This window comes from Euprymna scolopes, chromosome 7, assembly GCF_053919585.1.
Source record: "Euprymna scolopes isolate OS-2025 chromosome 7, ASM5391958v1, whole genome shotgun sequence".
Lineage (NCBI taxonomy): Eukaryota > Metazoa > Mollusca > Cephalopoda > Sepiida > Sepiolidae > Euprymna > Euprymna scolopes.
Window position 1 is genome coordinate 170,690,947 of NC_136488.1, and position 13,853 is coordinate 170,704,799.

The following is a 13,853-nucleotide window of genomic DNA, read 5'->3' on the forward strand; positions in this document are numbered from 1 at the left end:
CTAATAGACTGTCTTCCCACCGCTCAAAAAAAATTGAATCAGCTGTCTTCCCAGCTGATCCCACACAAAATAGTCATGATTAGTCAAAAAGGATGGAAGGACTGTGATGGGGAAGCACTAACCAGACCTCCACTGGATGAGTGCGAAGATTGCTTGGACCAGTGAAGGCCATTGGTTGTTACCAGCTAGAAATTAATATTAAAAGGCTGTTGCAATAACACAAATTCATTTGCAAAGGTTATTGAAAGAGATTTAAGTGTACTGAAAATCTGGAGAGACTTGTCATTCAGACTCCAGGGAAAACCACTGGTTATCATCAGTGATTAATCTGTGATAATGACCTGTGTAAGAACTAATGAGTACAAATAATAATAAAGAATTATTTTCCCATTAGACATTGCACGGGTCATTATCAGTAATGATCATTCACTGGCATGAACTTCACAAATGAATTCTCCTGAAAATTGAAAAATAATAAACAAAACAATTGCAACACAAAAGCAATTGATTTTTATGTTGCAATTTATTTGTGTAGAGAAAAATATTGAATAGAAAAATGGATAAGCCTCTCCTACCCATAAATACAGAAGACAAATCAAAGACATCTTTGGTTGACTAATATTTAATCACTTTTTTAACGTGGTCGCTATTTTTTTACTGTGTTGCTACAGTTTGTTGCAGGCCAGGATATAATAATCATGCTCGCTACAAAAGAAAATAATGAAACGAATGGAAAGAAGGAAACAAAACTCAATTGCTGAATAAAATAAACATGTCGTTTATTTTCTGTCGAAAATAAAGGGTTTAGGTGGAACAAGTGTTCATTCAGTCGTTGACGACTACACGCATGGAAAAGAAAGGAATGAAGTAGAGAAACGAGAAATGGCAGTCCCGCATGTAGAAAGGGAAAGAGAGCGAGAGTGTGTGTGTTAGCCTCAGCAAAGCTGCGCGTGCATGATAGCAGTCGCCCACGTGGAAAAGTCTTCAAGCCAAGAGCTGTGGACGTGAATTTGTCTGGTTGACGAACCAAGGCAAAAGGGAAGAAAGGGGAAGTTGAATGTTTGTTGTTGACTTTTATACCGTGACTTTTTATATACAGTCAGTGTTCTGACTGCGTATGTCTGGAATTTCTTTCAGGGGAAGTGACGTTTCCCATGTGTGCGTACATGTGCGTGTATGTGTGCGTACATGTGTGTACATTAGCATGTGTGTGTATGCACATGAATGTGAGTGTATATACGTGAACATGAATATATGTACGTATTCTGTGCATATGTGCGTGCGTACATGTGGGTGTGTGCATGTGAGGAAAAAAACATGTCTGAACAAGTTCAAAACTTTCGGACCCACAAGCTCTCCAGCACTGTCGCAATGGAACAAACAAATAAAAAAAAGGGAAAGAAACAAAAATCTGACTCTTTAAGTTCAAATGAAATGGATTTATTCATGGTTCTTCTGAAAAAGCACATCTCGTTATTTTTCCAAAGTCTTTTTGCATACACGTGTGCTTTTTAAAAGTCTCTGTCCTTGCCCTCGTAGTTACACGTCCATCTTCCCACTTTTTTTCTTTTTTTACCCAACCGCATGCTGCCCTTTTTTTTCTTGTGACACAAGCTTACGCACACTTGCTAAGTTGCATACATGGTTTAACAGATGCTTTTTATTTTATTTGGGAATCACCCCTTATCAAGGCCCAAAGGCCACTCGAGGATAAGGGTTAATGAATGCAAGGTGGTAGTGTAGTAATTGTTAATGGTGTAAATTGGGTAGAATTTGATTATTTATGGGGATGGCTCAACAAGAACTTGTTTACATCGGATTTGAAGTAAAACAAAATACTGACGATAGAGTTTAACTCCGAAATATATTTAAATTATAAATTTCAAACAAGTAAAATATTTGTTTAGTTTCGTAAATTTTTTTTTTTACATGGTGGTCACCACTTATCAAGGCCCGGAAGCCACTCGGAGATAAGGGTTATTGCATATACAGTAATCAAAGGGATAGTATCGCAGTAACTGTTAGTATTGGAGATTTGATAACGTGCCTTACTTAAGGGGGTAGTTCATCAAGAATTTGTTTATATTGGACTTGAAGACATCCATGTTGTAGTCAGGTGGGAAACAGGCAAACGGAAGAGAAAATTGTGTTGTAATTTGGCTTTCAAGCATACTTGATGCATATTTTATTTTATTCAAATTAAATCAACGTTTTTATAATGGAACTCACACCTTTGACATTAATAGTTTTCTAATATATTGATCATGTGTATGCATATCATGTGGTAAGATCAACTAATCACATACACATATCGTTTTGCAAAAAACATCCCATTAATTTGTTTTTATTGTTTTGCAATTGTTATTCAATGATTGTAGTTTATCATTTTCTAAGGTTGAACATTTTCGAACTTTTGGGTTTTTTGTTTTGTTGTGACTTTGTTGGCAACACAGTTCCTAATAGAGGTTTGTAGAGTGAAACCAGCAATACAAGAGAGATATGTTCGTAGTGAGTAGGGACTGGGAGTAAGTGATAGGAGTAGAACGTTTATGGTGGCTGGTAGAAAAGAGAGTGGTAGTAAGAGGATAACAGTAATGTTTACTGGAATAATTAGTGATTACATATAGAGGGAGAGAGGTGTGATGCGTTAGATGTTTATGGTTAAAAGGTTAAGGTCAAAAACATGCAGTGTGATTGTTGCTCTGTCAGTTTTTTATGAATCCACCTGAGCCACAGAAACAGAAGAGTTAAATGAAGCAACTTTGAGGATTAAGAAAATATTTTATTTACATTTTGGAAGATGAAGGAGCCTTTACTTTTTTGTGTTGTAATTTTGTGATTTTGTTATTAATGTGATTTTGTGATTAATGTAATTTTGTGATTAATGTGATTTTGTGATTAATGTGATTTTTTGATGAATGTGATTTTGTGATTTTATGATTAATGTGATTTTTTGATTAATGTGATTTTTTGATTAATGTGATTTTTTGATTAATGTGATTTTCTGATTTTGTGATTAATGTGATTTTGTGATTAATGTAATTTTGTGATTTTGTGATTAATGTGATTTTGTGATTAATGTGATTTTGTGATTTTGTGATTAATGTGATTTTGTGATTAATGTAATTTTGTGATTTTGTGATTAATGTGATTTTGTGATTAATGTGATTTTGTGATTAATGTGATTTTGTGATTTTGTTATTAATGTGATTTTGTGATTTTGTTATTAATGTGATTTTGTGATTAATGTGATTTTGTGATTAATGTGATTTTTTGATTAATGTGATTTTGTGATTAATGTGATTTTGTGATTAATGTCATTATGTGATTAATGTAATTTTGTGATTTTGTGATTAATGTGATTTTTTGATAATGTGATTTTGTGATTAATGTAATTTTGTGATTAATGTAATTTTGTGATTTTGTGATTAATGTGATTTTCTGATTTTGTGATTAATGTAATTTTGTGATTTTGTGATTAATTTGATTTTTTTTATTAATGTGATTTTGTGATTAATGTGATTTTGTGATTAATGTGATTTTGTGATTAATGTAATTTGTGATTAATGTAATTTTGTGATTAATGTAATTTTGTGATTAATGTAATTTTGTGATTAATGTGATTTTTTTTATTAATGTGATTTTGTGATTAATGTAATTTTGTTGATTTTGTGAAATATGTGATTTTTTTTATTAATGTGATTTTGTGATTAATGTGATTTTGTGATTAATGTAATTTTGTGATTAATGTAATTTTGTGATTAATGTGATTAATGTGATTTTGTGATTTTATGATTAATTTGATTTTTTTTATTAATGTGATTTTGTGATTAATGTGATTTGGTGATTAATGGTATTTTGTGATTAATGTTATTTTGTGATTAATGTGATTTTGTGATTAATGTAATTTTGTGATTAATGTAATTTTGTGATTAATGTAATTTTGTGATTAATGTGATTTTTTTTATTAATGTGATTATGTGATTAATGTAATTTTGTGATTTTGTGATTAATGTGATTTTTTTTATTAATGTGATTTTGTGATTAATGTGATTTTGTGATTAATGTGATTTTGTGATTAATGTGATTTTGTGATTAATGTAATTTTGTGAGTTTGTGATTAATGTGATTTTGTGATTAATTTGATTAATGTGATTTTGATGATTAATGTGATTTTGATGATTAATGTGATTTTGTGATTAATGTGATTAATGTGATTTTGTGATTAATGTGATTTTGTGATTAATGTAATTTTGTGATTTTGTGATTAATGTAATTTTGTGATTTTGTGATTAATGTGATTTTGTGATTAATGTGATTTTGTGATTAATGTAATTTTGTGATTTTGTGATTAATGTGATTTTGATGATTAATGTGATTTTGATGATTAATGTGATTTTGATGATTAATGTGATTTTGATGATTAATGTGATTTTGTGATTTTGTGATTAATGTGATTTTGTGATTAATGTGATTATGTGATTAATGTGATTTTGTGATTAATGTGATTTTGTGATTAATGTAATTTTGTGATTAATGTGATTTTGTGATTAATGTAATTTTGTGATTTATGTGATTTTGTGATTAATGTAATTTTGTGATTTTGTGATTAATGTAATTTTGTGATTTTGTGATTAATGTGATTTTGTGATTAATGTGATTTTGATGATTAATGTGATTTTGATGATTAATGTGATTTTGTGATTTTGATGATTAATGTGATTTTGTGATTAATGTGATTATGTGATTAATGTGATTTTGTGATTAATGTGATTTTGTGATTAATGTAATTTTGTGATTAATGTGATTTTGTGATTAATGTAATTTTGTGATTTATGTGATTTTGTGATTAATGTAATTTTGTGATTTTGTGATTAATGTAATTTTGTGATTAATGTAATTTTGTGATTTTTTGATTAATGTGATTTTTTGATTAATGTGATTTTGTGATTAATGTGATTTTGTGATTAATGTGATTATGCAGAGAAAGATGACAAATGGAAAAGTGGATAACAGTTAAATCCAAAAGACAAGTCGAATCAAAAACATTTTTGGCTGAGTAATATTTCATCTTATTTTATTCAAAGAAGTTTTATGATACTAACCCCCACACACAAAAAAGTGTTAGGAATATGAAATTTAAAAAAATAAAAGAAGACCATATAACAAAAAAAAAGGAAAGAAGTTTATCAGCAAAACAAAAGTGCAGGAAGTTGTTCACCAAGGAACACAAAGAGAACTAAAATAGTATTGTTAATCAACTTGTTGCAGTGAATCAGAATAAAAGAACTGAACAATGGAATTAGTTTTAGGAATGAGTTAGGTACAGCTTACGGACAGTTTTGGTTTTGTGACAGTTGAAGAGAGTTTGGAGTTGAGAACATGTGTTGTTGAGGACAGTTGTAAGTTTAACCGTGACCTTTGTAATAATATTAAGAAAGCCAGGGAACTAAAGTCATGTAACCTGCTGACGTCATTGAATTTGGTCTGTTAACTCTGGTCACGTGTCCCAAGAAACAGCCAGAAATAGATAACATGTTATGATGAAACCGAAAGAAGATAGATAACTATTTAATAGATAACGTTATTTACCATATTTATATTTTATTTATATGAGACCTGTATTTAGTTTTTTTTTTTACTATTTATCAATTAAAAAAAAGATTTATATTCAATAATAAAAAAAATCATATATATATATATATATATATATATATATATATATATATATATATATTCATGGCAAACAATATTACTTTTCATGCTCGCATTTTTCTATTGTAATACCTATATAAATAAGCACTTACCTTTTCGCTTCATGGATGTTTCCGGATCGGGCAGCTGAGGTGCATCTTCTGGGACGGGATTTTCCATCACAAGTTTGACGAGTTCTTGCAGTCTTTCTTCATCTTCGGATATCTGAAAATATATAAAGAATTTTTTTTTTGAGATGAGGATTGCTGGTTTGTATTAATTAGATTATTGTGACTATTGTTCTCATCTTGAATGTTATTTTCACAACGTTTTGGCCGATATAACCTCCAAACTACTTCAGGTGCGCCTTGGCAAACTTGACAATCTGTAGGTTAAACTTGAGAATTTCTACAGAATTCTGAATGTGGATTCAATAAAAACGTTTCTGTTCGAAATTCCTCGCAGATTCTCAAGTCTAACGTAGAACCTAATAATTCTATAAAAATATCGTAAAAACTTAATTTAACTTGAAAATACCATGAAAAATAAAAAATAGCGTTTTACATTTAGCAATCAACCGATATAAATTATTGCACAATAAAAAAAATTAAATGGAAACAAAAATAATTTTTCTTATTTCGAATTATTTAATCGAATTAAAAATTCGATTTTTTACTTGACTTGAGAAAGCTTAAATAGATTACCCATTTAAAAAAAGCATTTTTAATGGGAGTTTTGGTAAAATGAATAAATAAATAACGTAGACCCCCCCCCCTCCTAACATGTCTGCTTCTCGAACATCAGGGGTCTACGTTCTAACCTTCCAGGGGTTAAAACCCAATTACAGGAGACTAAACCAGACATATTATTTCTAAGCGAAATTGGCATTGGATAGACCATTTCTCTAGATGAGTTCACAATTAAAGGATACTCTAATTTAACTTCCAAATCTGACCCCCAAGATCGCCATAGGCATGGAATATGTGCCTATATTAAAGATGGCTTTCCATGTGGTAGGGACATCTCCAGAGAAGATCCTTACTTACCCTATATGTGCTTCCGGGTTGCACTTGCTAAAACTACTCATGTCTGTAGAGACTTCAATGTTCACAATGTGAAATGGTTAACTCACTTAAACAAGACCGATGATGAGGGGAGGTTCTGTCATGATTTCTTCATTGCTTATAACCTCACTCAGATTGTTCACGAACCCACCTGTGTGTCCGATACTGACGGCCAGTATGCGAGTCTCCTAGACCTTTTTCTCACAACTTGCCCTGAACTGTGTTCATATTTTGTTCTGTCTTCACTTGGATCTTCTGTTGTGTCAATTAACATAAAAATGAAATGTAATAAATCCTCAGATGTACCTCTCCACCGTACAGTATATCGATACTCTATGGCTGACTGGGATAGCTTCCGTACATTTATATCAGATCTACCTCTGTGTTCCATGTTTAAAAAGGATGTGTCCTCTATGATATCAGGCCTGACAGAATGGTTAATTGTAGGTATAGACCATTTCATACTTTTGAAAAAAGTTCCAGCAAAAACCTAACAGCCAGCCATGGTTCTCTCCAGAATGTGCTGCTGCCATTGCACACAGGAATCACTTTTTCCATTGCTTCCAACGTAATAGATGTACTGAGACTAAAGCTGCCTTCAGAACTACCAGCCACCACTGCAAAAAAGTAATAAAGAATGCAAGAGAGTTGTATACTCAGTCCGTCAAGTCCAAAGTAGCTGAGCAGCGGCTTGGTACCCACCAGTTTTGGCAAATAGCAAACAGAATCCTGAACAGAAACATGTGTTCTATCCCAACTATCATAAATGGACCTGAGGTAATCTCGTCAGCATCAGACAAAGCCAAACTCTTTGCCAAGAACTTTGCAGCTAATTCTACCCTTTGTGACCTAGGCTGCCAACCCCCAATATTTCCTCCTGTATCAGAAAACACGCTATGTGATATACAAATATCTGTACGTGATGTTGCCAAGCTAATCAAAAACCTTGATTCCAGTAAAGCAACCGTCCCTGACGGTATTACAATTATATTACTTAAAGGACTTCCACCTGAACTAGCGCCCATCCTTACAAAACTGTTTAAGCATTGTCTTAATGAGAATTGCTTCCCATCACCCTGGAAAATCTCTTCAGTATGCCCCGTATTTAAGAATTCAGGTGACCGCTCATCTTTCTCACAGTACAGGCCAATAAGTCTCCTGTGCGTCATGAGTAAGTTGCTGGAATCTGTGTTGAATAGAGAAGTAATCAACCATCTCAGCAAAAATAACCTTCTTAGTGATACTCAATATGGTTTCCATTCTGCTAGATTTACAGCAGATGTGCTTACAGTTATATCTCATAGGATTAGCGAATCTCTCGATGGAAGCTACCTTTCTAGAGCAATTGCTCTTGACATATCAAAGGTCTTTGATAGAGTATGGCATAAAGGTTTACTTCACAAGATCTCCAGCTATGGTATAGTTGGAAATGTTTTCTCAATTATTAAATCATTTCTCTCTGATAGGTTCATAAGAGTAGTAGTTGATGGCAAAAATCAGAAGTTCACAGTATTAATGCTGAAGTACTTCAGGGATCCAACTCTCTTCCTGATCTACATCAATGATCTTCCAAATCATATCCTTACATCATTCATAGACATTTATGCTGATGACACTACTATCTATCGTAACACATCTAAAACCGTAAACAACCAAGTTCTCTCTGATTCTCTCTCCTCTGATCTTGAGCAAGTAGTACAATGGAGAAAGAGGTGGCTTGTTACTTTTAATGCATTTAAAACCAAGCTTTTATCTTTACATCATCAACGCTCTGATCCCCATCTGGCATTAATTGAAATGAATGGCTCTCGTCTTGGGGAGACCTCATCTTAAATGGAACACATACATTAAATCCGTTGCCAAGGCCACTGGAAAAATGGTAGAATCCTTCTATCAATCCAATAGATATCTCACTGCCGATGCAATTCTCTATCTATATAAGAGTCAGGTACGTCCAAGGATGGAGTACTGTTGCCACATCTGGGCAGGAGCTGCTAGAAAGGACTTATCCTGCCTTGATAGAGTTCAAGATAAACTTTGTAGTCTTGTGGGGGATGTCCTTTTCTCTTCCCTGCAACCTCTTTCTCACAGAAGAGATGTGAGTTTGTCTCTGCTTTATCGTTATTTTCATGGCACGTGCTCGACTGAGCTCCAATCTAGGGTCTCTCATTGCCAAACTTTCACAAGAAACACCCGTCTAGCTGAAAACACTATCAATAATTACCCCCACTCTTTCTCTGTGCCTAAACCTAGACGTAGATTCCATGAACAAAGCTTCTTTCTTTGAATTGCACTAGGTGTGTCAGAAACTGACCTTACGAATGCGTGAAAAAATCTTGAATAATTCGACCTCCTATCTTTCCAAGCTTATAACTACTTGGAAAATGTAATTAAAACCCTAATTTCTTTTTCAATTAAAAGAGCAAAGACTAAATTTTAAAAAAATAACAGGTTTAATAGCAAATTATGCAATATTTGTTTTTTTAAATCGGTTTTCTTTAAAAAAAGATTTGAAGAAAATAAATGAAATGTAACTTATGTTGATTATAAAAAATCGATATAAATTCAAAAAAATCAGTTACCTATAAAAATTACTGATCAATGTGTAGTTCCATTCCTCATTGTTAAGAATTTATCCATATTTATATTTTAAAATCCATTTATTTTTTAAATAAAAGAATTTTTTGAAATGCCTATTTGAAAAAGGCGCCATGACACAAGAATTTTACGTTTTTATCGAAAACCAGAAGTAGTTTTTTTTATTGTTTTGAACTACGGATGGACAGAAGGAAATAAAAACCACACATTCGCGTTAGTCGTCTAGCCTTGTCTGTGAAGAAATATGTGTTCCCATAGTTTAAAAATAGTCAAATTTTACTTATAAGATTTTGCCTTTATAAAAAAGCCACTCGAGGATTTTTTTTTCTTTTCTCAAAAAAATACATAAATTTTTGATTTATTATATTTTCATTCTTTTTTGTTGAGTGAAAAATTTTTTTAAAAAAATCTAAAAAAAGAAAACATTGAATGAAATAGAAAAAATTGTCGTCAGCCTCCATTACTTATTGGACAATATAAGCAAGACATAGGCCTCCAATTAAAAAAAAAAATCAACATGGTTTTTACAGGTAAATTTCCAAAAAACACTTTTTTTTTTTTTTTACAATATATAATTTATTGATCTTTTATCTTCAATTTGTGATATATAAAACTTTGGTACATAAATTAATTACTAAAATTTTAACAGACATTTCAAAATGGGGGGGTGAATTTAAAAAAAACGTTTGTCTAATATATTATATTTGGTTTATTGGAAAGAGCATAAAATTTCACATTGACCCTGAAAATATCGTAAAAATTAAACCAATAGAAAAATTTTGACAGATTTTTAAAGTTTAAAAATTGAAAAAAATTAACTCGTAAAATTCAATTGATTTCATTACGTAAAAAAATAGCTGCATAAAGGCGCGCCGGCACTTTGTAAACACTGTTTTTTTTTTTAAATAATATTTCTATTATTTTTTAAACAACTTTAATAGTTTATTTTGGAAGTATATTCCATAAAGAAAATAAACAACCCACTTTTATACAGAGAAATTACAAGTTTTTTTATATTTTATTCACAGTTTCGTGTTAGGTGTGTCAAAAATTCCCCCAAAATACTGATACACCTAGAACTGCACGCCTGTGGAATTGTATTCCGTTTTTCTGCTTTCCAGCTGACTACAATATGGTTGTGTTCAAGTCTAACGTAAAAAAGTTTTTGATGAGTCGCTCTATATAAGTTTACAAATTTACCGAAATCCCATTACTAACGATTACTATATTGTCCAATTTCTACTGTACACTCTTTAACCCTTATCCTCGAGTGGCCTCTTGGCCTTGATAAGTGTTGATGCTTATGTAAAAAATAAATAAATAAATAAATAAATAAAAAGTCCACTGATATCGACCCACTGCTACGAATTCAGAATAGGGGCATGTGAGCGAGAAAATGCAGGCGGACCTCTACGAGAGTGCCCACCCCCTTAAAATGTGTGCTTTTCACCCTTTTTTTTTTCTAAGCTTTTTCCGACGATTATCATAGATTACAGACTTAAGTATCATATTAGAAGAAAAAAATTTGAAAAAAAAAAATGAATTAATGACTTTTACGAAGGGGGTTCATTTTCTCGTTATAACATTCTAATCACGTTACACGTCGGTAAAGAAATGGACAGTAAGTCAGGTAGCAATGAAGTAGAACGTTATAACGAAAAAGTGAATCCCTTTCTAAAAATCATTAATTAATTTTTTAAGTCTGTAATCTATGATAATCGTTGAAAAAAAAAAACACGCATTTTAGGGGGTGGCACTCTCCTACAGGTCCGCCAAAAAGCGCAGTTATTTTGGTGTTTGTATTACTTTAATGTATTTGACGTTTCTGAATTTTTGAGATGAGGATTGGTTATATGTATTATTATTCATCGGACTACTAGGTGTGTCAGAAATTTCGTGAAAAATATTGAATAATTCGACCCCCTGTCTTTCCAAGCTTATAACTACTTGAAAACTAATTCAAACCCTTAGAATATATTATTTATTGATCTTTTATCTTCAATTTGTGATATATAAAACTTTGGTACATAAATTAATAATCCGACCCCCCCCCGTCTTTCCAAGTTTATAACTACTCGAAAAATGTAATTCAAACCCTATTTTTTTTTTTTTTCAATTAAAGGGTTTCATTTAAAAAAAAAAAAAAATACAAGCAACGTGGTTTTAAAAAAAGAAAAAAAAAAGGGGTTTTAAACTTCGGACTTTAGAGGTTAATTTCCAAAAAACTGTTCTTTTTTTTTTTTTTTTTTTTCCTTTTAAATTAGAATATATTTATCGATCTTTTATCTTCAATTTGTGATATATAAAACTTTGGCACATAAATTAATTATTTACTTTTAAAAAGTAACTTTTTAATAGACATTTCAAAATAGGGGGGGGGCGTGAATTGTAAAAGTGATATTCTCCTGAAGGTTGAAGGTTCAATCCTCAGTGTGGGCGACCGAAATATGCATTTACGAATTACTTAAAACCTCTATTCAGTCATGGCTGACAGAGAGCACGTTATCCCCCGCGAAGTAAATAAAGGGTTCCGCTCGAAATTCTGTCCAAATTCCCGAGTTCGACAGAAACATTCCCGAGTTCGACAAGACACCTGAAGAAGGTCGGAGGTTATACCGACCGAAACGTTGTGAAAATCACACTCAAGATGAGAACAGTAGTCCGGTGAATAATAATACATTTAATGTATTTGTTTTGGTTTTTAATAAAAGTTACGCGAAACGTAGACATTTTCGGGTTATGACTTTTTGAATTGTTTCCCCCACCCTCAAAGGAGTTACTCAAAAAATGAAAAACAAAAATTGTCACCAAAAAAAAAAAAAAATGTGGATTATTTAATTTTAACTTCGCGTCCAATATTTTTAAAAGTGATGTTTAGTTTGTTATGTAAGCCTAACCGTAAACGAAAGCCACACCCTTGCTCGGAAACTTTAATAAAAATAAAAAGTAATAAAATTTTTGGGTTTGTATTACTGTACACACAGATTCGAAAAAGTTGTCAAAATAACAAATATATAACAAATAAGTGTTATCAAAGGCAAGATAAGTTACTTTTCTACGTAACTGGATATATTTTTCGTGTTTTTATTCAATGTAACATGCTTATTCAGCTCGAAAAACATAGTGTTTACCGATGTATTGGAAAATTCAAGATGGCGCCTCACTCCCTCTTTAACACGGTAAGTTTGGGAAAAGGTGTTATAAATAAAAAACTAGACAAAATATTATTAAAAACCCGCCGAATATATGTCAATCTATGTCACGGTAACATATATTGAGCGAGTTTTTCATAGTATTTTATCCAGTTTTTTATTTATAACACCTTTTCCCAAACTTACCGTGTTAAAGAGAGAGTCAGAGACGCCATCTTGAATTTTCCAATACATCGGTAAACACTGTATGGTTTTCGAGCTGAATAAACATGTTACATTGAATAAAAACACGACAAATATATCCAGTTTGGCAGAAAAGTAACTTATCTTGCCTTTGATAACATTTACTTGTTATATATTTGTTTTTTGACAACTTTTTCGAATCTATGTGTACAGTAATACTAATACAACCCCAAATTTTTTTAAAATGGCGGTGTTCGGTGTTCTTATATACCAACCAATTCCTGGAGTTGGTCCATGCCACCAACATGGATATTGTTGAAGAAAATCTGCGGCACTGTTTTCCTTTCTGTCCTGGAAATCATTTCTTGCTTGCATTGCGGGTATTCTTCGATGTCAACTTCCACGAACGGAATTTGCAGTTCTTGGATGGATTTTTTTGCCTGCAAACAATGACGACAGCCAGATATCGTGTAGAGAAACACGCGGCCCTTATACAAGTTGCCTTCCATTCAGGGAATTCCTTTGGAAAATCCTGCGTAGATAAGAAATGACGAAACCAAAGGGAATCCCTCGTTTGCAACGATAAACGGTGTAAACGCGGAAATATAACACTTTAAATTATCACAAGGAAAAAGTGGCGCTTTTTCTCCGTTTTTTATTTTGTTTTTGTTTTTTAATGTATTTATTTTTTTAATATATATACCTTTTAAAACTCTTTTTGCGTATTATAATTTGTATAGATTGATAAGAAATATTAGTTTTATCAGTGAGACCTCTGTCCGAACGTATGCATCTTTTAATTATGTTATTATCTTATAAATTATTCTAAAAAAACGCAGGTCGCAGCCAGCACAGGCCACAGCAACAAGCACAGCAACAGCACGCTGCAGTTTATTATTTGCGTGCGCTGCCTGCAAATAAATAAGCACTTGCCACTTGCCATGAAAATAACGATAAAGCAACAACATTGAATAGATGTTGATGTTGGGAGCCTGTCTCTGCTCTATCGATTCTTTTTTTTTTTTTTTACTTGGGAATCACCATTTACCAAGGCCCGAAAGCCAGTCGAGTAAAGTGGTAGTGTAATAATCGTTGATGGTGTAAATTGGGTAGAATTTGATTATTTATGGCTTAACAAAACTTTGTTTACATTGGATTTGAA

General features: G+C 32.1%; 1 protein-coding gene across 1 annotated transcript in view; it reads right to left on the bottom strand.

The window, feature by feature from the left end:
* Positions 1-13,426, bottom strand: part of LOC145280137 (uncharacterized) — a 58,951-nt gene extending 45,525 nt beyond the window's left edge. The window contains exons 1-2 of the mRNA XM_080131902.1: positions 12,967-13,426; positions 5,808-5,919 (exon numbers count right to left, since the gene is read on the bottom strand). Coding sequence (XP_079988028.1) covers positions 5,808-5,919; positions 12,967-13,200 — 346 coding nt within the window. The 5' untranslated portion in view covers positions 13,201-13,426. The remainder of the gene's footprint in view (positions 1-5,807; positions 5,920-12,966) is intronic.
* Positions 13,427-13,853: the final 427 nt, after the last annotated feature.